Source organism: Salvia splendens, chromosome 16, assembly GCF_004379255.2.
Source record: "Salvia splendens isolate huo1 chromosome 16, SspV2, whole genome shotgun sequence".
Lineage (NCBI taxonomy): Eukaryota > Viridiplantae > Streptophyta > Magnoliopsida > Lamiales > Lamiaceae > Salvia > Salvia splendens.
This window is the reverse complement of record NC_056047.1, coordinates 6139244-6165994: the sequence shown is the minus strand read 5'-3', so window position 1 is coordinate 6165994 and position 26751 is coordinate 6139244. Positions and strand designations below refer to the sequence as shown.

Genomic DNA, 26751 nt, shown 5'->3' with positions numbered 1-26751 from the left:
AAAATGATTGTGAATTATATGATATATTAGTTTGTTCTTGAACTATGTTAGTAAGTAAACAAAAGTTAAAATCATCGTGGCGCGCCATTGTGGGCTTTATGAAATATGAATAGTTTAAAAAAATGATTTGTTATATTTTTTAAAGTTAAAAAACGAATACAATTTTCACCTATGATTTAAGCCTTTACATCAAAGTTTCAGGTGTTATTTTTTTCTTCAAAAAAATCACTTTTAAGCACGATGTCTTTTTGTCGTGACTTTTCAAAAAAGTTTATGCTACCTTTAATGATTTACAATATTGTTTATGGTTCTTTGACATGTGCACTTAATGACATGGTACTTTAATGACATGTGCTCTTAATGACTTAATTAAGTTGATTGGGGTTTTAATAAAGACACATAACATCTCTTACATGAAAACTGAATACAGTGACTCTATTTTTTATTTTTGATAATTTGTGAAGAAAAAGAAGGGTGAATGTATTTTTAAAAGCTAAAAATGAAAACATCAAAAGCATATTAAAGAAACCACTTTATAGAAGAAGCTTATCACCTTTGTATAGTTATAAGAGAGATTTTTTTTATGTGTTTGACTTTGGTTTTAAATATATTTCATTTGTCCATAAAAAAACAAAAACATTATTTTGATATAGTTAGTCCCAATCATGGGACTTCTTTTGTAACATTATTTTATTTCATTTATGTTTTTTTCACTAACTTTATTACTACTATCATGGGACTTCTTTTGTAATTATTTTATGATTTTCTTTTATATAGTTAGTCCCAATCATTCCGTAAATCATATTAATTCACAAAAACATGCCAACGCCCTTATTTAGTGATTATGATTTGTGTCTGCAAGCTCACTTCCTCCATTAAATAAATGGTCTCAATGTTAAGCACGCAACTTCTTTTTCTTTTGACCAATAATTTCACGCGTTAGAATTAACGCATTAAAATTCACATTTAGTTTATTTTATTTGAAGGGAAGTAGTTGGAATTTTAATACATCTATGGTTTCACAATAACTTATGAGTTATGACAAACAAATTTACCACTAAATCAATATATTTAGCTAAACAAGTAGGAGTAGTAGTATATTTTCCCTTAATACGATCATTTGATGTATTTTAAGTGAGCACTAAATTAATACTATTGACATTTATATATAATGTAGCCTCTAGATAATGTTCAAATTTAAAACCATTGATATCTGACTTTGACCATATATAATTAATAGAGTTGGAAATGTTGACTTCAACCAGACAATTTGAGATCTAAAAGATAATAGCAATGTTTTAAAAACCGGACCGGCAAGCGAACCGGCGTCGTTACTGGTTCACTGGTTCAACCGGTTCATGGTCGAACCATTGGTTGAACCGGAATACTGTTTTTATATATATATATATATATATATATATATATATATATATATATATATATATATATATATAGGGTTGTGATCAATTGAGATTTTTTAGCCTAATTGAGAATTGAGATGCATTATAAGCCACTCATTTTTATTAAATGAGTGGTCCAGAATTTGCCACATGGAAAATATTTTTACATTAATTAATTGTGAAAGGGCATATTTGTAATTTCATCATATATTTTATTTAATAAATATTTTTTTTATTTTTTTAAAAAAATTATTTTTTTTTCGATTTTTTATTTTTTTATTTATTTAATTTTTTTTGTCAACTACATATACAATTCATGTCAACTACACACATGTAATGTCAACTACATATACAATTCATGTCAACTACACACATATAATGTCAACTACATATACAATTCATGTCAACTACACATATATAATGTCAATTATAAGCTGTTGACATTTGATGTGCAGAGCTATTGACATTTGATGTGCAGACTACACATCGTAGTTGACATAATATCTCAGTAGTTGACATCGCGCGAAAATTTTAAAAAAATTTAAAAAAAATTAAAAAAAATTAAAAAAAATTAAAAAAATTAAAAAAATTAAATTTTTTTTAGTTGTTGACATTTTAATACGAGTTGTTGACATTTGATATTCTGGCTATTGAAATGAAATGACGATAATACCCCTTAGTTGACATAATCTACTTGTAGTTGACATTTCAAAATGAGTGGCTAAAAATGCATCTCAATTCTCAATTAAGCTAAAAAATCTCAACCTAACAAGACCCTATATATATATATATATATATATATATATATATATAAAATAAAATTTAATTAAATGTTTTATCAATAAATATTATAGTATTATACATTTAATAGTATTATTATAGAAAACAAGTCTTGTACTAGTATATTAGAATATTTAATAACGTTAAGTTTAAATACAATAATAAATTATAATACACAATATTTAAAACTAGTACTAAACTCTATGTATAATTATAAACTCCTATATTGTAAAATATTAGTGATTGTAAGAGTATAATTAAAATATAAGAAATATATTATAATTAAAAATTTCTTAAAAGAATATAAAATTAAAATGAATTATTAGTTTCGGTGGAAAAAGAATTTCAAATTTAATATATAAGGATAATTAATGTTCATAATATTTCAAATGACCATGTGGTAGAGTGGTAAAAGGAGTAGGTATTTAGAGATGGGGTCATGTGTTCAATTCCTAACAACAACAAATCTTTAAAAAATATTTTGAAAAAGTGAAAAACCGATTTTCGATTCGGGTCTGGTTTTTAAAACAATGGATAATAGTGATATGCAATGGATAATAGTGATATGCTGTCATGACATTCCAAGTCAAACTACAGTGCATTCATTTCTATCCAAACTACTTCATCAATTACTAGTATAAATAAAAAGCTACATCTATCCATTTATTCAAACACAATTAATGGCTACTCCTACACTTTCCATCTTCATACTTTCTTCTTTGCTGATTTTATCTTCCTTCTCAAATGCTCAAACCCAACCAAAAGCCTTCACTTTCCCAATTACAAAAGCTGACACAGACAACCAATACTACACCACAATCCAAATAGGCGCCAATGCCACCACACTCAACGTCGGGATCGATCTTGGCGGCAATTTCCTATGGTTCAACTCCGAAGAATACTTGGCCGCAGCCGACTCGTACCGCCCGATCCTGTGTGGGACCAAGCAGTGCCAGATCGCAAACGGAATCGGTTGCATCTTCTGCTTCCTGTCGCCACCAGTGCCAGGATGCACAAACAACACATGCTCTGACTACTCCTTGAATCCCTTCACTGGGACCCAGGGCTACAGTGGCCTAGGCCAGGATGTCCTACGGGTAGTCTCTACCCGCGGGGCCCAGTATAAGGTAAATAATTTCCCCTTTCAATACTCAGACCCTGTCCTGAGGGAAGCCCTAGCTACCCCCACGGAAGGGCTCATTGCCCTGGGCAGAACTAGGGTTTCCCTCCCTGCCCAACTATCATCAGCTTTCAAAATCCGCGAGAAGTTCGCGCTATGCATCCCGTCTTCGGAAAGCAGAGGGAGCATGATCATCGGCAAGACGGCTTACAAAAAACCCTTCCAACGGATCTCGGAATCAATGTTGACCACACCTCTGCTTAGAAACCCTGTGAGCATAAACGGCAACGAAGTGATCGGAAACCTCACCATCCAGTATTTCATCGGCGTCAAGTCCATCATAGTTGGCAAGACGCCTCTCGCGCTAAACAAAACCCTGCTCAGGATCAACAAGAGGACCGGAGAAGGAGGGACGAGCATACGGACGGTGAGGGCGTACACGAGCCTGCACAAGTCGATCTACGCAGCTCTGGTGGACGAGTTTGTGAAGGCGGCTGCAGCGAAGAACATCAAGAGAGTGGCGTCCGTGGCTCCGTTCGGTGCCTGTTTCGATTCGAAGACGATTCTCTTCAGGGAGGCTGGGCCGGATGTGCCGATTGTCGATTTGTTGCTGCAGAGTAAGAGCGTTTACTGGCGGTTTTACGGGTGGAACACGATGGTGAGAGCTGGAGAGGGGGTGATATGCCTTGCGTTTGTGGAGGAGCAGCCGAATTTGTCGGGGCCGACGACGTCGATCGTTGTGGGGGGTTACCAGATGGAGAATCACCTGCTGGAGTTTGATGTGGCTGCGGAGAAGCTAGGGTTTAGCAGGTCGCTTCTGCTGCGTGACACGAGCTGCGACATGTTTGGAGCTGCCTAGATTGGATTTCATGCTTGTTTTTGTATGTGGTCGATTGAGGTCATAATAAATGTGGAAGATGGAGTAATATTGTTATGACTTTTATTAGCTACTTGGCTTGTTGTATACTTCATGGAGTGATTGAGCATTACTTGTATTATGAAGTAATAAATGTTCTTTCTGTTGACCGATTGTAATTTATTTTAATCCTTCTCATAATAAAAGTTCACTTTCATTTTTACTAAGTAAGGTCTCACATTTCAGGGTAATTTATTATATATGAATGTTATACTATTTAAATGATAAGTAGCCTCATCTCAACATTGATATAACTATATCCTCGTAATATACCATGATATGCTATAGATTACCAAGAATAATACAATTAACAAATGAAAAAAATAAATATTTGAGATTTTTATATCATACCTGTTAAACGAAGGGATTGGTAATGTTTATCATTCTCATTCAATCTGCTTTGGACGATAATACATTACATAGATATATAGGCTATACTATATCTACAAAAGGTAAACCTAATTTACATTAATTGTTCCTCTATTTTAGGCTAAATATACTCCCATATCTTCTCTTGATATCTTCTAATTAGCATCCAATATTCTTGATATCTTTCAACACTCCCCCTCAAGCTATGTAACGGGATTGCCGATACTTAGCTTGCACAATGCATCTTGGAATGATTTTGAGTTCACTGCCTTCGTCAGTATGTCAGCCAGTTGATCTTCAGATTTTACATAGGGCATTTCCACCACCTTTGCCTCGAGGTTCTCTTTTATGAAGTGTCGGTCTACCTCCACGTGTTTCGTCCTGTCATGTTGCACTGGGTTCTCCGAGATACTAATGGCTGCCTTGTTGTCACAAAAAAGCTTGCACGGATGGGTCGTCCGCAGGCCTAGTTCTGTCATCACTCTCCTTAGCCATAATATCTCTGTCAGTCCACTTTTAATTCCTCTAAATTCTGCCTCGGCACTTGAGAGGGCTACTACCTTCTGTTTCTTGCTCCTCTACGATACAAGATTTTCTCCCACAAAGGTAAAGTACCCGGCAGTCGATTTCCGGTCATTCGGGTTGCCTGCCCAGTCTGCATCAGTAAAACCATGTATCTCTATGTGTCCGTGTTTCTCGAACATAAGCCCATGTTCCGCGGTTCCTTTCAAGTATCGAACAATCCTTAGAACTGCTTCCCAGTGTTCTTCCTGTGGTGCATGCATAAATAGCCTTACCACCCCGACTGAGTAAGCGATATCTGGTCTAGTATGAGAGAGATAGATTAACTTCCCAACTAACCGCTGGTACCTCCCCCTGTCTGTCAGCTTCGCTCCTTCCTTTATTTGCAATCCATGGTTCTGAACCATAGGAGTGTCTGCTGGCTTACAATCGATCATCCCAATTTCTGTCAATAAGTCTAGTATATACTTCCTCTGGTTTATAAAGATTCCCTTCTTCGATCTGAGCACCTCTATTCCCAAGAAGTATTTGAGAAGACCAAGATCCTTCATTTCAAACTCCTTAAAAAGATTCTTCCTCAATTCGGCTATCTCATTCTCGTCATCTCCCGTGATGATCATGTCGTCTACATAGATAATCAAACAGGTGATCTTCCCATTTTTCTTCTTCAGGAAGAGAGTATGGTCTGAATTACTCTGGGTATAGTCATACTTCTTCATCACTTCAGTAAATCTCCCAAACCATGCTCAAGGAGACTGCTTCAGTCCGTATAGTGTCTTCTTAAGTCGGCAGACCTCCCCTGCACCAAACTCACCAGAAAACCCGGGTGGGGGTTCCATGCAAACAGGTTTTGGCAGCTCCCCATGTAGAAAGGCATTCGTCACGTCGAACTGATGTAGTGGCCAATCTTTGTTTGCCGCAACTGAAAATAATACTCTCACAGTGTTGATCTTTGCCACTGGTGAGAAGGTCTCAGCGTAGTCGACTCCATACGTCTGAGTGTATCCCTTTGCCACTAGTCGTGCTTTGTACCGTTCAACTGTGCCATTTGGTTTCCTCTTGATCGTGAATACCCATCTGCATCCGACCGTCCTCACTCCTTCTGGTAGTTTCCCTTTTTCCCATGTATTGTTCTTCATAAGTGCCTTCATCTCAGTAAGCATTACTTCTCTCCACTTTCTGTGTTTCATTGCCTCTTCTGCTGACTGTGGAATTTCTTCTTCCTCATACAGCGCAGCCTCAAACGCCCGTGCCATTTTAGTCAAATTCCCTTGCACAAAATTTGCGACCCCATAGCGGCTTTTCTTCCCAATCTTCTCCGGGGAGTATCGTTTTGGAGGAACTCCCCTTGTAGTCCGATGGGAAAGTACATACTGCCCCGTGTCACCGTCAATTGTGTTGTCCTCGCTTACAAGTTCTGTATCGACAGGATCAGTAGAATTCTCAACTAGACTTGGTTCGGAAATTACCTCGGATATCGTCGGAGTTGGATTGCCTGAGCTTGGATGAGATGACTCTTGTGGTGAGACGGGCTCGGCGGTAGTGACTATCTCTGGTTCTGTTAGGTCCTCAATCGAGGAGCTTGGCACTGGCACAACCCAACTTAGGTAGTCCATCGTACTACCTGGATCACTCTCCCCCTGACTACTAAGGTGGGTATGATAGAAAAACTCGGTTTCCAAAAAGTTGCAATTCATGGTCGTGGTAATTTTCTTGGTAAGTGGATCGAAGCAGCGATAACCTCTCTGGTTTACCCCGTATCCTACGAACACACACTTGGTCGCACAGGGTGAAAGTTTGGTTCTCTCATGTCTCGGGATATGGGTGTAAACAGTGCACCCAAAAACTCTAGGTTGAAGGTTCAAATGTTCGGGAATGTTGGCTTGTTTGGACAGTATATCAAGAGGGGTTTTCATGTGAAGGATTTTAGAGGGTAGACGGTTGATGAGGTAGACAGAGGAGGCGATTGCTTCTGGCCAAAAGTGTTTGGGAACTTTGGATTCGATCATGAGGGCCCGGGTCATTTCTAGAATAGTTCTATTTTTTCTCTCAGCTACCCCATTTTGTTCTGGTGTATATGCACAAGACGTTTGATGGATTATACCGTTATCTCTACAGAATTGGTTCATGGTACTGTTCACAAATTCCCTCCCATTATCTGACCTAAGGGTTTTGATAGTGGTATGAAATTGTGTTTGGATAAGTTTAAAGAAAGCGGTAAATCTATCAAATACTTCATATTTATGTTTCAAGAAATAAATCCACGTCATTCTAGTGCAGTCATCAATAAAAGTCACAAAATAGCGAAAACCATTCCCCCCAACGATAGGTGTCGGTCCCCATACATCAGAATGTACCAAAGAAAATATGGATTTCATACGAGTGTTTGTCGGTTTAAAAGATTGTCTGTGGCTTTTGGCCAAAACACAAGTTTCACAAGAAAAATTAAGCGGAATAAAAAGGTTCGGAAAAAGCAATTTAAAGTAACCAGGAGAGGGGTGTCCTAGTCTTCGGTGCTAAAGCCAAGTTTCCTGTTTCGTGGACCCGTGAGCCAGCATTGCACTACCATGTTGAGCTATCTCATCCACGTAGTAGAGTCCTTCTTTCTCAGTGCCACGCCCAAGTATCCTCCTCGTCTGAATATCCTGTAAAATACAAAAATCGGGATGCATCAGTAGAGTGCAATTCAACTCCTTAGTCACGTGACTAATAGACATCAGCCTTTGAGATAAAGTGGGCACGTATAAACAGTTCGTAAGTCGCAGAGTTGGAGATATCTGAATTGTCCCCGCCCCAACAACAGTAATCAATTCCCCATTAGTTGTCTTTATATATGTTTTTGTCACTTCACTAAACTCAATAAAGTCATCCTTTTTCCGGTGTCATGGTATCAGTTGCTCCACAGTAAAAAATCCAACCCTTCGATTTTTTATCAGATACATGTTGAACATGGAATGCAGCGGAAATTAAGGGGGCAAACTGATTTCTAGACACAAATTTCGGGTCAATTTGGGAAATTTTGGAAGTTCTGGGCTCAATTTCGGATATGTGATAATCTGGGGGCCGACATGAAATGAGGTGGGGTCTTTTTTTATATTTCCTATTTTCATGTGGGGCAAAATAATAATAGTGAGAGTTGTGGGAGTTAGGGTTTGATTTTAAATCAAACCCTTTACCTCTACCATCTGCGCCGCCTATCCCCTCTGTCCGTTCCGCGAAGTTTCCGGCGCCTCGCACGTTGCTGCCGGCCGGTTGGCCCTCCAATCGGACTCCGGTACTCTGTCCACTGGTTTCCCTGTCGGTTTTCCGCGGGATTCCTTCGCCGCCTCCTCCGATGGCCAATTTTGCCTGGCCTGTCGTTGACCTTGCTTTCTGTCGCTCCTCCCACCATTCTGGGTATCCCACCCGCCTGAAGCACGTCTCCCACGTATGCTTTTGCTTCCCACAGTGGGAGCACCACAATTTCGAGGTGTCCGGTCGGTTTCCCAAGCGGCTGGTAGCGGCGGGGCGCGACGGTGGAGGTCCGCTTCGATTCGGAGGGCGCTGGCTTTGGGCGGCGAACCCGTGTCCGATCTCCCCCCCAAGTGATGATTCGGTTGTTCCCGGAGCTCCTCCGGTTGGTGGAGAGGACGCCGGTGGCATGATGTTCAATCGAGCCGCCTCCTTCTTCAGTATTCTGTAGGCAGCCTCGACTGATGGGGTCGGGTCTTCTTTCAGGATCTCCCGCCTGATTGAATCGTATTATTGGTTGAGTCCCGTAAGGAACTTGATTAGTTCCTCCAGGTTTGTTATCTGTTCTGTGGTTGGTTTTGGTTCTTCTGGGTCTGACATTTAGATGCAGGGGTTCTGTTTTCGGATTGATTTTGGCTGAAAAAAAAAGGTCGGCAAAGGTATAATCGGCTATGATGAAATGTTTCTGAGCCAAGGATCGATCTGCTCTGGTACCATGTTAAACGAAGGGATTGGTAATGTTTATCATTCTCATTCAATCTGTTTTGGACGATAATACATTACATAGATATATAGGCTATACTATATCTACAAAAGGTAAACCTAATTTACATTAATTGTTCCTCTATTTTAGGCTAAATATACTCTCATATCTTCTCTTGATATCTTCTAATTAGTATCCAATATTCTTGATATCTTCCAACAATACCTACAGCGATTGTGGGCCAAAGTTAAATGAACAATTCTAAATGGTGCACCTAGTGGATTCCTAGTGGCAAATCTAAGGACAATGGGCAAGCGCGATCACCGCCAATTATACTCCCTTCTTTCACAATTAATTGACAGTAATTTCTTTTTTTCATCCGTTCACAATTAATTGGCCTTCTTACTTTTTAATACTTTTGGTAATGGATCTCACATTAATTTATCATACTTACATTTATTATAAAACTAATACTAGGATCCATATTCTACTAACTGTTTTAATTAATCGTGGTTAGATGGAGTATTACTAAGCAAACAATTAGCATATAATTCAACTTAATATTATAATTATGCACAAATTTTATTTAAAATTGGTAGCATTTAACCATCATAGACTTTAAAATAGTTTTTTTAAAAAAATCAATTTTCGAGAGTATCTTTTATCGCATTTACACTAACTTTATTGTTAGTATCATTGGTCTTTCTTTTCACCATCTACATGTATGAATTATGATTATCATAAAAGAATGTAAACACCCTTATTAATTAAATGGACTTGATTGTTGTTGTTGACGTGAAGTTTTCGTAAACATTTATATGAATCATCTTCAATTTTTGTGTTCTTGTTTAGCATGGTAATTTAGTTGCTTAGTGTAGTTTATTTTAAATATTAATTATGTCAAAATTGCTTTGACAGTCAAATTTGATGACACTATCACTTTTAGGAAAAAAATGCCCAATTATAATGTTAAAGACTTAAAGTTGTTATAAATAATAATCCATTTAGAACCAAAAAAACAGTTTACAAAATGATTATATGTTTAGAATTAAAATTTTAGAGCCTAAACTAAATGAACTCAATATCTCGCTGTTAAGAACGCAACTTCCTTTCTTCCCTTTTTTCCCTTTATTGTGGTACGCGATTTGACCAATAGATTCACGCGGATTCGCGGAAGAATAATAGCATATGCAATTAGCAGATAAATAAAATACATATATCAGTTTATTTTATGTGAAAGGGGAGTAGTTGTAATTTTTAATCATAATACTATAATTTTACGAGCAGATTTGTTTTCTGACAAAAATAAATTTTATCTGTGACCTCCTTGTTCGGTTGACAATCACCACCACACCAAGGCACCACTTATATCTACATTAATGAGTAAATACAAATTAAAATACGATAGCTTACACTTGTTTACTGTCATAAATTTACTTTGCTGCTGAAATTTCATTTAATATGTTAATCATGAGAAATTTCATTAATAGAAATTTCATGTATTGTTGAGATACTCTGATTTTATTCGAGCTATTCCTTTTATATCGAGCTTTGGTCAAGTTGTGTTGTTCTCCCCTTTCTTCCCCGCTTCTTTAACCCTTACCTAGTCGCGATCAACCGTGTTTTCTATCCTTAGAAAATGCGGGCGTGACATACTGTCCACACTTCGACCACTCCATGGCTTACAATGCAGCCGCTCGCTACTAGGGACCATACCCATGTTCAAAAACCCTAAGAGCACACCGGGCTACAAAATAAACGCAAACCTCTCCATCCAGTATTTCATCGGCGTCAAGTCCATCAGAGTTGGCGAGACGCCTCTCGTGTTGAACAAAACCCTACTTTCGATCAACAAGAAAACCGGAGCCGGAGGCACTAGCATATGGACAGTGAGGGAGCGTACACGATCTTGTACAAGTCGATATTTACAGCTTTGGTTGACGAGTTTGTGAAGGCGGCTGCAGCTATGAACGTCAAGAGAGTGGCGTCTGTGGCTCCATTCGGTGCTTGTTTCGATTCAAAGACGATTTCCAGCTCCAAGGCTGGGCCGGATGTGCCTACCGTGGATTTCGTTCTGCAGAGTAAGAGGGTTTACTGGCGGTTTTACGGGTGGAACACGATGGTGAAGGCGGGGGAGGGCGTGGTGTGCCTTGCGTTTGTGGAGGCGGAGCCGAATTTGGTGGGGCCGTTGACGTCGATAGCTGTGGGGGGTTATCAGATGGAGAATCATCTGCTGGAGTTTGACGTGGCTGCGGAGAAGCTAGGGTTTAGCTCGTCGCTTCTGCTGCGTGATACGAGCTGCAACAAGTTTGGAGCTACCTAGATTGGATTTCATGGATTTGTGGTATTGTGATGATGAGAATAAATGTGGAAGATGATGTAGTATCGTTATGAATTTGATTTGTGAATTGCAACTTGTGGAGTTTTGAATGTGTTGATCCATTTATGAGTTATGATTGAACATCTGCTTGCCTTGTTTAGGGGTGACTTTTATTATTAATGAATTGATAACATTTGTCATTTGATATCAAACAAAAACTTGTTATTTCATCATACATCACGATTAATATTTGTAGTACTAGTACCTAATTAGAAATGATATTTACCATAATCCTATCTACTTTTGGTTCAAAGATGATTGAATTATTTTACATGATATGATAGCTGAAAATGGGGGATACAACCTGTTAATTATGGAGCCTAAAATATCTCCTACCATGTTTAGGATTTGTTTCCTTGAAGTATATTTCCTTGTGATAGATTTATTCCTTAAAAGATATTTCCTTATGGAATATGTTTCCTAGTTTGACTAGAATTAGGGCTCTCCAGTTACTTATAAATAGAGGTGCTCCCTCATTGTTAAATCATCCTGAAATTATATAGTGAAATCCCTGGCTTGGCATCGCCCCCAGACGTAGATACACATTGTATCGAACTGGGTAAACAATTTCTTGTGTTCATTCTCTTTCATATTCGTGATTACCTGTGTTTATTTCCCAACAACTGGTATCAAGAGCCTAGGGTTTAAGAGGCAGAAATCACGATGGGGATCGACGAGAAAATTGCTATAGAGAAGTTCGATGGATCTGATTTCGGATTTTGGAAGATGCAGATTGAGGATTACCTGTACGGTAAAGATCTCTGGAAGCCTTTAAAAACCAAACCCAAAAAGATGGAACATGAGGAGTGGGAGCTGCTGGACAGAAAAGCGATGAGCGCGATTAGGCTATCGTTGTCCAATGATGTGGCTTATCACACGACTGCAGCAAAGTCGACAAAGGAGATGATAAAGATCATGGAGGACATGTATCAGAAACCATCAACGGCAAACAAGGTACATCTGATTAGACGATTGTTTAATTTTAGAATGCAAGAGGGAAAGCTGGTGCAACAACATCTCAACGAGTTCAACATGATTACTTCGCAACTGAACTCGGTTAATATAAAATTCGATGATGAAATTCGTGCCCTGATTTTGCTATCGTCTCTGCCTGAGAGTTGGGCTGGCACAGTGACAGCAGTTACTGCTGCAGAGACAAAACTAACAGTTGACAGAGTAAGAGATCTGATGATTGGTGAGGAAGTTCGCCGGAGAGAATCAGGAGATTCTACTTCGGGATCAGCACTGAATACAGAACAGAGAGGCAGATCGAAGGGAAAGCAAAATCGTGGAAGATCAAATTCCAGAGGAAGGAGTCAATCCAAGAAGGATTTGGATAAAGTTAAATGCTGGAATTGTGATGAGTTTGGGCATTTTAGAAATCAATGTGAGGCACCGAAGAAGTATAAGAATAAGGATCAGAAGGACAAGAAGACAGCAAACGCTACCATGTCTGATGACGATGGCGAGGCGTTGGTCTTGAGCGTCAGTAGTCCGATGGAATCGTGGGTATTGGATTCTGGGGCGTCGTTTCACTCCTGCAGCAATGTGGAGATAATGGAAGACTACGTTTCTGGCGATTTTGGGAAGGTACATCTGGCTGATGACGAGCCCTTAGATATCGTGGGAAAGGGAAACGTGAAGGTAGTGACATCCAATGGATCCGTAATAAAACTGAATGGAGTCAGACACATTCCTGGATTGCAGAGAAGTTTGATTTCGATTGGGCAGCTTGATGCAGAAGGGTACACCGTGACGTTTGGCTGCAACAATTGGAAGATTACCAAGGGAGCTATGATAGTAGCTCGAGGTAAGAAGGGGGGTACGTTGTATACCACAACTAACTCCAAAGATTGCATTGATATTGCAAGTGAGGCAAATAATGCAGATTTATGGCACTGTCGTCTTGGCCACATGAGCGAGAAAGGGATGAAGATAATGTGCTCAAGAGGTTTACTGCCTGGCTTGAAAACTGTTGAAGTTGGCCTGTGCGAGGATTGCGTGTTTGGGAAACAGAAAAGGGTGAGTTTCTCAAGAGGAGGCAGAAAATTGAAGACACAGAAGTTGGAGATGGTCCACACTGATCTATGGGGACCAGCACCTGTGAAGTCCCTAGGAGGCTCTGAATATTATATGACTTTCATCGACGACTCTACTCGAAAGCTCTGGGTTTATTTTCTGAAGAGTAAATCCGATGCGTTTGACGCTTTCAGGAAATGGAAAGCCCTTGTTGAAACTGAAACCGGGATGAAGGTGAAGTGTCTAAGATCCGATAATGGAGGAGAATATGAACTTGCAAAGTTCAAGGAATTCTGCGCCGAGAATGGAATCCGCATGGAGAAAACTGTGAAAGGAACTCCACAGCAGAATGGAATCGCAGAGCGCATGAACAGAACGTTGAATGAGCGAGCAAGATGCATGAGGTTGAAAAGTGGATTGCCAAAGAGTTTTTGGGCAGATGCAGTCAACACAGCTGCATTCCTAATTAATAGAGGTCCATCAGTTCCCTTGGAGTTTCGGATACCCGAGGAGGTTTGGACAGGAAAAGAGGTAAATCTATCTTTCCTACGCATCTTTGGTTGTGTTGCTTATGCTCATGTTAGTTCCGTTGAGAGAAGTAAGTTGGATGCTAAATCTATTAAGTGTACGTTCATTGGTTATGGAGGCGATGAGTTCGGTTATAGACTCTGGGATGAGCAGAACCGTAAGGTTATTCGCAGTAGAGATGTCATCTTCAATGAACAGGTATTGTACAAGGATAGATTGGAGGCGTCAAGTCCCAGCAGTTCTGAGCCACAAGTGGTCGAGCTAGACATCTCAAACTCGAGTGGGAGCAAGGAGAGTCAGAATGCTGAAGAGGTGCTTGAAGAAGAACCAAACACTCCACCACCGACTATTCCGCTGCCTAAATCGACTAGAGAGCGACGTGCACCTGATAGGTACTCGCCCTCTAATTTCTATTTGTTACTTACTGATGGTGGTGAGCCCGAGTGTTATGCAGAGGCAGGAGAAGGCCCTGATAAACGAAGGTGGAAAATTGCCATGGATGACGAGTTTGCCTCTCTTCTCCTAAATGGCACATGGGAGCTTGTGGAACTTCCTAAAGGGAAAAAGGCATTGCATTGCAAGTGGGTCTATCGAATCAAAGGTGAAGCTGATGGTAGCAAGCGCTATAAGGCTAGGCTGGTTGTCAAGGGATTTGAGCAACGATACGGTATTGATTATACAGATGTGTTCACTCCTGTTGTGAAACTAACTACTATTCGTTTAGTGTTGAGTATGGTAGTTGCAGAAAATCTATTGTTACATCAGATGGATGTAAAGACGGCATTCCTTCATGGTGATTTGGAGGATGAGTTGTACATGACACAGCCTGAAGGATTCATAGTAAAAGGAATGGAAAAACTTGTATGCAAGTTGAAGAAGAGCTTGTATGGTTTAAAGCAAGCTCCAAAGCAGTGGTACAACAAGTTTGATGGATTCATGATGGAGATTGGCTATAAAAGATGCTACGCTGACCATTGTTGTTACTACAAGAGGTTTGACAAGAGCTATCTTATTCTGTTATTATATGTTGATGATATGTTGATCGCAGGAGGTGATCAAAAGGAGATGGATAAGTTGAAAAGGCAATTGTCTGAACGATTCTCCATGAAAGATCTTGGAGAGGCTAATCAAATTTTGGGCATGAGAATCGAGCGTGACAAGGCGGCAGGAAAATTGTATCTTTCGCAAGCTGCTTACATTGGTAAGGTTTTGGAAAGATTCAACATGGATAATTCGAAGCCAGTAAGTGTGCCTTTGGGCAGTCACTTTAAGCTGTCGAAGAAGGAGTCGCCGAGTACAAAAGAAGAACGTGCTGAAATGAAGAAAATTCCTTATGCTTCAGCAATTGGCAGTATTATGTATGCAATGGTGTGTACGAGGCCTGATATTGCACAAGCAGTGGGAGTAGTGAGCCGGTTCATGGGTGATCCGGGCAAGCAACATTGGGAAGCAGTTAAATGGATCCTTCGATACTTGAGAGGTACTACAGAAAGCGTCTTATGTTTCAATGGCAAGAATGTCGAGCTGACAGGTTATGTGGATGCAGACTTGGCGTCCAATGATCTTGATGGGAGAAGAAGCACAACCGGGTATGTATTTACTTATGGTGGTACTGCTATTTCATGGACTTCTAAGTTGCAGAAGACTGTTGCTTTGTCTACTACGGAGGCTGAATATGTAGCTGCGACAGAGGCAAGCAAGGAGGTGGTGTGGTTGCAGAGTTTCTTAGATGAACTTGGGAAGGAGAACAAGAGTAGCATACTCTACAGTGATAGTCAGAGTGCTATTTTCTTGGCGAAGAATCCAGCGTTTCATTCTAGGACAAAGCATGTGGAGTTGAAATATCATTACATCCGACACCTAGTGGAGATGAAAATCCTGCAACTTGTGAAGATACTTGGAAGTGAGAATCCTGCAGACATGTTTACTAAGGTGGTGACCTTAGAGAAATTGAAGCTATGCATAGCTTCAATTGGCCTTGGAACTTGAAGAGAAGGTTGGGCGATGCTAAGCGGATGAAGGGATGAGATCACGAGGAAATGGTTGTTTAGGAGTTGTTAGTCTCCAAGTGGGAGATTGTTAATTATGGAGCCTAAAATATCTCCTACCATGTTTAGGATTTGTTTACTTGAAGTATATTTCCTTGTAATAGATTTATTCCTTAAAAGATATTTCCTTATGGAATATGTTTCCTAGTTTGACTAGAATTAGGGCTCTCTAGTTACTTATAAATAGAGGTGCTCCCTCATTGTTAAATCATCCTGAAATTATATAGTGAAATCCCTGGCTTGGCATCGCCCCCAGACGTAGATACACATTGTATCAAACTGGGTAAACAATTTCTTGTGTTCATTCTCTTTCATATTCGTGATTGTCTGTCTTTATTTACCAACACAACCAACAAAATAATATTGATTGGAAGTAAATAACCAAACATGAGACAGATTCAACAAGTATCCTTGAGCGGTACTTGACTGTTTGACGATATAAGACATAAGAAACTTCGATTTGATTTGTTTGAGCATGGGTGGGTCCGATTCGACGATGATTAGTGATTGAAAATTATTTTCCGTATACTTTAGATTCATTTTTAAATTAACATGTTGCGTGTGTTTTCAATATTTGATGACGATATCACCATGTCCCACTATGCAAATAGCAAAAGCATATTATTTTCACAAACTTTGCCAACTCATCATCTTGTAATAGTAGTATATTATTTTCACAAACTTTTTATCGAAAAAAGCGAACACTAAGAGCATCCACAATGGATGCTAGCGAATAGGCTAGCCGATCGCGGAGGCTAGCCGATCCGCTAGCCTCCATTGCGACAATTTAGGCTAGCCGATCGGCGAGCTCTAGCCGATTCATAGGCTCTAGGCGATCCGCTAGCCGCCATTGCAGGCTCGGAATCGGCTAGCTGATTTTTTTTAATTATGTAATTTTATTTATAATTTAAATAAAATTATTGCATTTTCCCGTATCTGTGTCATAAATTTAATTCCGTATTTGCGTGATTGTAATTTTTAATTATGTAATTTCGTAATTCATGTGTGGAAGAGGAGTTTTTTTTTTAAAATTAATGTACTTTTTTAATTTAATATTATTATTGAATTTTCCTGTATTTGTGTCGTAAATTTAATTCCGTATTTTGCGTGATTGTAATTTTTAATTATGTAATTCCGTAATTCGTGTGTGGAAGAGGAGTTTTTTTAAAATTAATATAATTTTTTAATTAATGTACTTTTTAAAATTTTAATTTTATTATTGAATTTTCCCGTATTTGTGTCGTAAATTTAATTCTGTATTTTGCGTGATTGTAATTTTTAATTATGTAATTTCGCAATTCGTGTGTGGAAGAGGAGTTTTTTTAAATTAATGTAATTTTTTTAAATTAATATAAATTTTATATAATTAGTAGTGATGTGGCTAGACTATTGCTGGGCTATATATAGAGAATAAAGGAAAAAAATTATTATGGACGTAGTCGATTTGGCACAGTTGTGAAATAACAGGTGTCGAATTAATTTGTGTTGGTACGTAAATAAAAATTCAAGAGAGAGAGAGGGGTGGTTCAAGGCAAACCCAAATTGTGGAGGCCGCAACACCTCCTCGATCCATTCAGGCTATCCACAATGGCGCCTAGCGCACCGCCTAGCCGAGCGCCGGCGCTAGGCGGTCGCTAGGCGAACCATTGCAGCCTCCGAAAACTGCCGAGCGGTTTTTCGGAATTAAAAATCGCCTAGCGCTAGGCGGTCACCGGGCGCTGGGCGATCCGCTCGGCGCCATTGCAGCGTCGGGATCGCCCAGCGCATCGCCCAGCGTTTTTTTTTTGTTTTTTTTTTAAATTTTCCCGACACTATATATACGCGATTTGCACTTCATTTTCATTCGCACCACTTGTATTAACGAGTACTCTCTCTATCTAAATTTCTATACAAGATCAACACCGAGAAATGGATCTAAACAACGAGCCTAGTTCAGGGACGAGTGGTTCTCAAACTCCCCCAATTAATGTTGGAGGCGGATGGAATCAGATGCCCGGGTACTACAACATGTACCCGTGGCAGCAGATGCTATCCGGGATACGGCGGTGACAGTGGCGACGGAGGCGGCGGAGGCGGTGGCGACGAATACGGCGGTGACGGTGGCGGCGGCGGAGGCGGTGGCGACGGCGACGACGGAATCGAGGGAGCCACCGAGTAATTTTTTTTAAGTAATGTACTTTTTTTAATGTAATTTTTATTATTAATGTACTTTTTTAAAATTTTAGTACTTTTTTAAATTTATTGTACGTTTTTAATTTTTTGTATTTTTTTTAAAGTAAAATAGTATTATTAATGTTTCCCGTATATGTCTCGTAAATTAAATTCCGTATATTGTGTTATTTAGTGATGTGGCTATTGATGTGGCTGGGCTATTTTTGATATGGCTGGGCTATGGCTGGGCTATTTCTGATGTGGCAGGAGGATTTTTAGTATTGATGATGTGGCAGGAGGAGTTTGTGGCTGGGCTATTGCTGGGCTATTACTGGGCTATTGCCACTATGGATACCCTCAAAAAATTATCGATTTCTGCAATCATTTGAATTCACGAGAAAATAGCATATTGTTACATAATTCTTTGCAAATTCAAATTATTTATATAAATAGAAAGGAAAACAAAAAAAGGGGGGGGGAGAAAAATGAGTGGTGTGGTTGGCCCGACGGCGGCAGCCAGACGCAACAGTATGGCCCAGAAGCGCACCTCCTCCACCTTGAAGAGGGGGACTTCGTCGGAGAACGGCTCCGCCGCTAATGGGACCAACGCTAAGCCCTCTTCCCCACCTAACTTGTAAGTTCTCTTTCTCCGGCGACCGCAAATTTTTTTTATTAATTTGATGGAGTGGATTTGAGCTAGGTTATTGTTATATTGATGCGCGAACAACTACTTGAAGGTGAATGTTAGGTCTTCGAATGGGATTTTTTTGTCAAAACTGCGTTGAAATTCTAGCGTTGTATGGATAAAAACCGTTGACATATGAAAGGGAAGTGATTTGGTTCAGATAACTACATATTAGATTGTTATAGTAGCTGGGAAGATATCTGATTATGAAATGATGAGGTTTCGAGTGTTGATACATAGTTTTTCTATCACAATCTGCTGGAAATTTTGGGTGTTTATGGTGAATGGGGAGCGGGTGGGGTTTCGGCATATCAAAATGTCAGTTTTTATCCTAGATAGTGATATATATCGTTTCATGTGTTTGGACTTATGGTACAACTAACTGGTTACCTCTTTGGTAGAGTATTACACTGTTTATGTTGTTTACTTGTATGTGGTTTTTTGTGCAAAGCTGTATATATTGTTTATATTATGCCTGTTTTTTATGTTTAAACTTGTTGCCCCCTTCTTTTGATTTTATAATTTAGTTGTGTTTGCATGTTTTTCCACTTGGTATACATACTACAAAATGAATCCTAAGGCGTGAAAGTGATACATAGCAATTCTATTTCTTTGCTTAGTCAATGACTTGATATGATTGAGTTATATATGTACATGCAGGTCTACTGCTGGCGAGAGAACAGTGAAGAAGCTCCGGTTATCCAAGGCACTAACAATTCCCGAGGGGACCACTGTATCAGAGGCCTGCAGAAGGATGGCGGCCAGGCGTGTTGACGCCGTTCTGCTGACAGATGCTAATGCTTTGCTTTCAGGAATTGTCACTGATAAGGTAATAATTTATGAGCTTTGTAGCCATTATACTGGTTCTTCACTCTTTCTTTTGCCTGTTTACTTTGAATCTTTTATGCATTTGCATAATGCAAGTATGAAAGGAAAGGTCGGACAATAGTTCACTGCATAAGATGTATGTGTGTATATGTATGTATATAAGGGTTCATCTGTGATGTTTTGTGTTTGTTAGTTATTGGTTCATCTATGATGTACAGGACATAGCGACCAGGGTTATAGCAGAGGAGTTGAGACCTGAACAGACATTGATTTCAAAAATTATGACAAGAAACCCAACTTTTGTGAGCTCAGATTCTCTGGCTATTGATGCTTTGCAGAAGATGGTCCAAGGTTACCTTTTTTCTTTGCTTGTTGCTTGCTAAGAATTGCTATGCGTAGGTGCTCCAGGACTAGTATAATTTGGTAAATCTGGAACTTAATTTGTTCTCGAGATTACTGTAACATTGATTATGAAACTATATATACTTAAATATTGTGGAAAGGATTTAGCAGAGTAATTATGTCGTCTTCCCTGAGGTATTCCTAAAAAGTATTTCACTTCATCTCTGTATGAAATTACCAGCTTTCCCAAGAGGTTTTTACTTCACAAAGAAACACAATATTCCACTGTCTAGTACCCTCTACATCTCCACTTAAAGTTATAGTTTTCCTGTTTAACAGGGAAATTTAGGCATCTTCCGGTGGTTGAGAATGGTGAAGTTATAGCAGTTTTGGATATCACTAAATGCCTTTATGATGCCATATCAAGAATGGAGAAAGCTGCAGAGCAGGGAAGTGCTATTGCAGCTGCAGTTGAAGGTGTTGAACGCCAATTTGGAAGCAATTTCTCTGGTTAGTTTATTCTTCTTGCCAGTGTTTATTTGCTGCAAATAGTGGTTTCATAAACCCGTCCCTACTATGTAGGCTTATTTCCTTTCTCAGATGTCTCAAATATATAGGCTTGTTTCCATAAAATAACTCATTTACTTATACTCTCTTATTTAACTCTTAAGCAAATTGCCAATTAAAATAAATATGGATATATTAGGAAATTGATTGTATCTTTTCCAATGAGTTTCTTAAACTTTGTGAAAATTCCAATTAGCTTTTGTAATTGGGATGGAGGGAGTATCAGGGAGATTATTTACAGGTATTCTAATAAAAAGAACATCTCATTAGTGTTAGAGAACACATTGTCATTATGTATCTGCTGCAAAACAGTAAAGATTAGAGGACACATTGTTACCCCCATGTGCTCACTGTCTGCTAGCCTTATCTTTTATAGGTGTATAAATTTGTTTAGGCCATTACATGTCCTAAAGGAACATTCCGTGCAATAGATATGCATGATTTCCTTATGTGTTGCACCTAGTACTTGCACTACTAGCTATTAACTTGAGAGATATAAACTCGGATGTATCATACAACTTGCCTTACTTGTTAATTAGATGCACCCTTTCAAATTTCCTTAATTGGGTTGACTAGCTAAGATGTTGAAGGACACTATGTTTGGGCAGTAGTGAATCCAAAGTCCAAACTAGTTCAGCTTCGATCTTATTTAGATTCAAGGACCTAAATGTTAGCTTTTTTCAGACTGCCATGTGGGTTCTTTTAAATGTTTTTAAGGAATGGTAAACATTATCATATGGTGTGTTTTGGCAGGCTTCTTATGTTCACTTGATTCTGCAATCTATTTTTCTTACAAACGCCTGTAGTTTAGACCTGAGATTCTGTTTCTGTTGGGTTTGTGTTTCAGCATCATCAGCTCTCATAGAAACACTTCGCGAACGCATGTTCAAACCTTCTCTGTCTACTATAATTTCTGAGACTTCTAGGTAAGCTATACTTTCTGTGATTTATTCTTTGCATGAGATGGGACGATAATTTTCTCAGTGTTGCTTATGATCTATCTATATCATTTTTCAGAGTTGCAATGGCATCACCTTCAGACCCAGTTTATGTTGCTGCTAAAAGAATGCGGGAATCACGGGTCAATTCAGTTCTTGTTATGACAGGAAACAGTATTCAGGGGATACTCACGTACAATCTTTGATCTCAAGCCCCATCTTCTTTTTACATGCTTTAGGGATTGTAAAATAATGTCTTAATTGACTGATGGTTATCTTTCTCAAAATTGATTTATGGAGTAATATTTTGTTTATTTTTATGTTTGTATTAAATTTTTTTACCTTTTTTGTTTATGCTTATTTTCATTGTTTTTTGGTTATTGGTTTTCAGTTCAAAAGATATTCTTATGCGAGTCGTCTCCCAAAACCTCTCTCCTGAGCTGACTCTAGTGGAGAAGGTTTGACTTGTTATTTCATTAGTACTCCAGCTTGTAGATCATATGCTGAATTTTCAGAACACAACACCAATATTTGATCTTTGTCACTACAATTTCGGATATCATTCTTGAAGCTGCCTTTGCACCTTAATTCAATTCTGATTATATGTGTTTCTGCTATGACCCCTTGAGGGTTGAAGTGAAAGTGATACTTTTTGTCCCTTGTTAGTTTCTGTTTCATTGGTGGTGGTGGGGCATGCATCCTTAGCTTTCTTCTTAATCATTGTTTGACATGTTTCTTTTGACTTATTGTTCTTTTGTGGTAATTGGATCACTAGGTAATGACACCCGACCCTGAATGTACAACAGTAGATACAACTATTCTTGAAGCACTGCACATAATGCGTGATGGGAAATTTTTACATCTTCCCGTTGTTGACAAAGGTCAGTACTACATTTCTATCTCTGCATGTAGTCACTGTTTATTACTACTAGTTTTATAAAAAAGTTGACATTTTTCTTTGCAGAGGGAACTGTTGCAGCTTGTGTGGATGTTTTGCAGATAACTCATGCAGCAATTTCTATGGTAAGTTCCTTACATGTCGGTGTATATCAACTATATCTGCATTTTGGTATCTTGTTGTGTTTCTTAATGGCGTGATTTTATTGATTTCTTTTGTTGTTTAGTGAGACAATTTGTTGTAATTACAGAGATCTGCTAATTTAAAAATTGAATGTCTTAGTAGTGTAAAGATATGTTATTCCTCAGATCAAAGATTTACTGCCTTCAATTTTCTCTCTAGCTTGAAAATAGCTCTGGTACAGTTAACGATGCTGCAAATTCGGTTATGCAAAATTTTTGGGATTCAGCACTTAACTTGGACCCCGCTGATGACTGTGACACTCAGAGGTCTTACTTACCCTTGTTCAGTTATTATTGATTGAGAAGCATATCTACTAATCATTTGCTTGCTCTTCTTTTATACAGTGAGATGTCAATGTCCCAGTATGTCCCATCAGATGCTGCAGAACATTTGAAGCCTTCCTACCCAGTTGGAAATTCATTTTCTTTTAAACTCAAGGACCATAAAGCCCGTGTGCACAGGTTTAATTTGGGTGAGTAGAGCTTATATTACTACCTTTCGCTTTCTCTTGATCTTTGCCTCTAGCTGATTTGTGGGATCTCTTAGTATTATTTGGACTTTTCTTTTATCAACTCATCAGCTGCTGTCATATTAAATAAAAAGCAATTAACTTCTAGCTTAATTGTACGTCTTTTGTATAGAGACCAACAATTCTTTGTGGATGGTGCTTTAGAGAAAATACACACTGAAGATAATTAAATGTATTTTCTCTATCAAATGCTATGCATGTTTTTAAATTTGAAGGGAAGTGTTTCATGATCTTTCATTTACTTAAGAATTTTGATGTATGTTAGGGCATCTTTTCAAATTAGCATCGGACAGTATCCAGCTTATTTAGTCAATATCATGAGAGAGTTTTATTTATTCCGACATATCTGTCTCTTTCTCTTCCTAACCAGGCACAGAAAGTTTAGCTGAACTTGTTACCTCTGTTATGCAACGGGTGGGTATATCTGATGATCAACAGCGCCCTCAACTTTTGGTGGGTACCTTTCATTGTAGAATTCTTTTCCTGTATTTTCATTGTAAGCTTGTTAATGCTTGAAAACCTTGTTATCATTCAGTATGAAGATGATGAAGGTGACAAAGTTGTGCTCACCACGGATGGAGATTTGATTGGTGCTGTTGCCCACGCAAAATCTGTGGGACAGAAGGTAATAGTATTTGTTCTCCCCTATAATTTGCATTACAGGCTATAACAAACTGTGAAGTCTAACCTACCATTGGTGTGGAGGAGGAACTTCTCTAGTGATATTCATGATTTGATACTTAGATAAGAATCAGAACATCTAAATCTGTTGATCCTTAACTTGAGAAGTTGTTTATTTTCATTTGATGTCATCATGTCTTTAACTTCCCAGGTTTTGAGGATACATTTGGAACACTATGATTCGAGACAAGAAACAAGGGAGCTGCCATCTGCCACGGTGACTACAAAAGAGCGCAGATCAAGCTCCCTCGGGTTTGGGATATTTGCAGGAGCAGTTGCTGTGATCAGCATCGGTGTACTGGTGTACTTGAAGCGCTCCAAAGCATGATCGCTGCTCGAATGGATTATGTAGTGTTTATAATAAAGTGATAGGCAAATTTAAAGAAACAAGCAAGCCTGTTGAAGGAAAAGTCACTCATTTTGTAGGCACTAGGAGAAAGATGCAGCAATGCAAGGCCACATAAAAGCTGGCAAAAGTTTAATTATTTTGCGTTATACTCATATGTAAATGGAATTGCAACTCCAGAAAAAGAAAAATGCTACTCCTAAAGAATGGCTACATTTTGGTTGACTGGATCAACTATAACCTGAAGAATGTTCCAAGGTCAACATAGTCTGATCTATCCATAACTCTCATCATTCATTTGTTCTTTGGCATCTACAATAAAGACTATAGTACAAAATTAGTCCATCTACGTTTGCCAAAGGCTGATAAGTTCAAAATGTTTTATATGGTATTTTATTAATTTATTTGTATTAAATTGATTGAAAATTTGTTTCTTGTAGTATAATTCATATGTAAACACATAAATTATTCTTGGTGTTTAACATATGTTCTATTTTAGGAAAAAATAAATGTGTTTTTTTTTTCAATTTATCATTTTCAACTTTCAATGTCGGCCTCTCTAATGGTTCACATAATGTTGAGTTTTGGTTACCCCAACTAGTCTAAAATGACTTGAAAGTTTTTATCACAAAACTATATATTTTCACTTTCTTTATTGGGATTTGAATTTATATACAAATAGAAATGTGTCTTCAAGAACTTCCCAAAGGTACATTTGAATTTTACATCAAACTCCGAAAAATAGATATTGGATAATAAGATTTGAAGTTATGCCAAAATTCCACAGGGTGAGATGGTAAAACCCAAAATTTTGGTATACTTTTTAAGTGATAAAAAATCATAGCCATATGAAGATATTTCTAAGAAAATGTAGGAGCCAGCCATATGTTCAATCCTAATATTTAAACCAGAAACATGAAAGCTATAAATATATGTCTGGGACTATTAATCAAATTTAATTTGACATTTTTTTCTCTTCTTATTTATAGATAAACCTCGATAAACATAATTAATCAAGCCATAGTTTACATTAACAAACTTTTGGTTGATTGTCTCATTTCCCGAGAAATAAATGTCAGTTTTGTATTAGCTTCATAATTCTCTCTCCTCAGTAACTCATATATTGGCTCAAACCTATCTCCATCCATTACCCAATTCATTTGCTTCATTTTCTTCTTCCTTTCCTTCTCTCTTGTAAATTGGGAATCTAAAAAACTTGAAAATGAATAAACTTAATTGAGCCTTTCACACTGTATTGAATCTACAGTTGCCATCCTTGGGAAAATATATACATTTCTGATATCACTAAATTCACCTCTCTCTCCTTCTCTCTCTATACATGTGGTCAGACATAAGGAGACATGTTTGCAAATGGTAAAACAAAACGATGCAGGATCTAAGTTTCCGACTACCCTAAATTTTTCTTTTCTTGTTAAGAGTTGGCATCACATAGCTAGGGCTGCTAGCTTACTACATTTACCAACACATGTTCACTTTTGTCCACATTCTATCTATACATCATACATCATCTTTTTTAAATTATGTAATTATTTAATTGACGAAATGTCAGTTCCCTTTGCAAAGAAGTGGCAATCAGATAGAGACATTAGATTGGATATCTACACATTATCACCACTGCTCATTCTTTCACACTTTGGTGAAAGAATTCTGCCCTTTTTTGTTCAAGATTTTCATCAGTTGAGTGTAAATGTGAATTTACTTAGTGAAAATTTTGAGGGTTAAAAATGTTGGAAACAATCATGCACATAAATGTTGATCTAAAATCATACGAAATCTAACTACAATAAAACAAAATCATATACTAGTAATTTTATAATATTCAATGTATGTATCTTTTAGCATTGATCTCCACCAATCTCCAGCTGAAACAACACAGCCCCAAGACTAAAGTAAATCAAATAAAAAAAGAACTAATAAAATCAAAATCTTCTCTCTCTGCAAGGAAAGGAAAGCATCATATAATAACACATTTTTTTATTATTATCAAAAATCAAAAATTTCAAGAATAATAAGTTACCTGATGTTGAAGCAGCAAATGATGGTTGGGGGGAATGAAGCCTGGTCCGAAGCCGTTCATACATAGCTACTGTAAAGCCTAGCTCCATGATCGGCTTCGAGCCAGACAACACTCCACTCAACCGCAACACTCACGACAACGAAAAATCACACGTTTGAGGGGAATGAAGCCTGGTCCGGAGCTTGCTTCGAAGGGCCAAACCTCTCCGAAGGAGGCTTCGAGCCAGCCAACGATTCCCCTCAACACAACACTAGTCTTGAAACTGTGAGAAACCCTACCTTCAACACTCATGTATTTATATAAATATCAGAGTGTCTGAGGCTTTAAAGAGGTGTCTTTACTTGCACTCAGAAGAGAGACACACATACCAACACCTACTGACTTCAAACCCTTTTTTTATTGTATATTTTTTTCTTGCTTGTGAATAAGATGTTGATCCCAAATTAATCCCTGCAAAATTGCATATAAAAAAAATAAGTTTACCCCTTCATCACATTCCATGCAGTGTAGAAACAAGAAAATGGAAAAAAATTCTTCAGAAATTTACCC

The 26751-nt window shown here is 38.2% G+C and overlaps 3 protein-coding genes across 3 annotated transcripts; all 3 read left to right on the top strand.

Annotated features, from left to right (window-relative positions):
• Nucleotides 1–2860: 2860 nt before the first annotated feature.
• LOC121770803 (probable aspartic proteinase GIP2) lies at nt 2861–4382 on the top strand. Its single transcript, XM_042167578.1, has one exon. The coding sequence runs from the start codon at nt 2861–2863 to the stop codon at nt 4157–4159; it is 1299 nt and encodes a 432-aa protein (XP_042023512.1). The 3' UTR covers nt 4160–4382.
• A 6541-nt stretch (nt 4383–10923) lies between these two features.
• LOC121770100 (probable aspartic proteinase GIP2) lies at nt 10924–11364 on the top strand. Its single transcript, XM_042166901.1, has one exon. It carries the CDS (start codon nt 10924–10926, stop codon nt 11362–11364), a length of 441 nt encoding a protein of 146 aa, XP_042022835.1.
• Nucleotides 11365–18620: 7256 nt separating this feature from the next.
• On the top strand, nt 18621–24427 carry LOC121769994 (CBS domain-containing protein CBSCBSPB3-like). Its single transcript, XM_042166781.1, has 14 exons — nt 18621–18801; nt 19513–19681; nt 19899–20031; nt 20362–20532; nt 21437–21515; nt 21607–21720; nt 21919–21985; nt 22303–22408; nt 22492–22550; nt 22768–22874; nt 22953–23080; nt 23508–23590; nt 23673–23762; nt 23970–24427. The coding sequence occupies exons 1-14, from the start codon at nt 18653–18655 to the stop codon at nt 24144–24146; spliced, it is 1632 nt and encodes a 543-aa protein (XP_042022715.1). The 5' UTR covers nt 18621–18652; the 3' UTR covers nt 24147–24427.
• Nucleotides 24428–26751: the final 2324 nt, after the last annotated feature.

Excerpts from the sequence above, each read along its gene's own strand:
- LOC121769994 (XM_042166781.1), top strand. The coding sequence starts at position 18,653 with ATGAGTGGTGTGGTTGGCCCGACGGCGGCAGCCAGACGCAACAGTATG. Across the intron at positions 19,682-19,898 it reads CAGGAATTGTCACTGATAAG|GACATAGCGACCAGGGTTAT; the intron begins GTAATAATTTAT and ends TATGATGTACAG. Across the intron at positions 21,986-22,302 it reads AGCTGACTCTAGTGGAGAAG|GTAATGACACCCGACCCTGA; the intron begins GTTTGACTTGTT and ends TTGGATCACTAG.
- LOC121770100 (XM_042166901.1), top strand. The coding sequence starts at position 10,924 with ATGGACAGTGAGGGAGCGTACACGATCTTGTACAAGTCGATATTTACA.
- LOC121770803 (XM_042167578.1), top strand. The coding sequence starts at position 2,861 with ATGGCTACTCCTACACTTTCCATCTTCATACTTTCTTCTTTGCTGATT.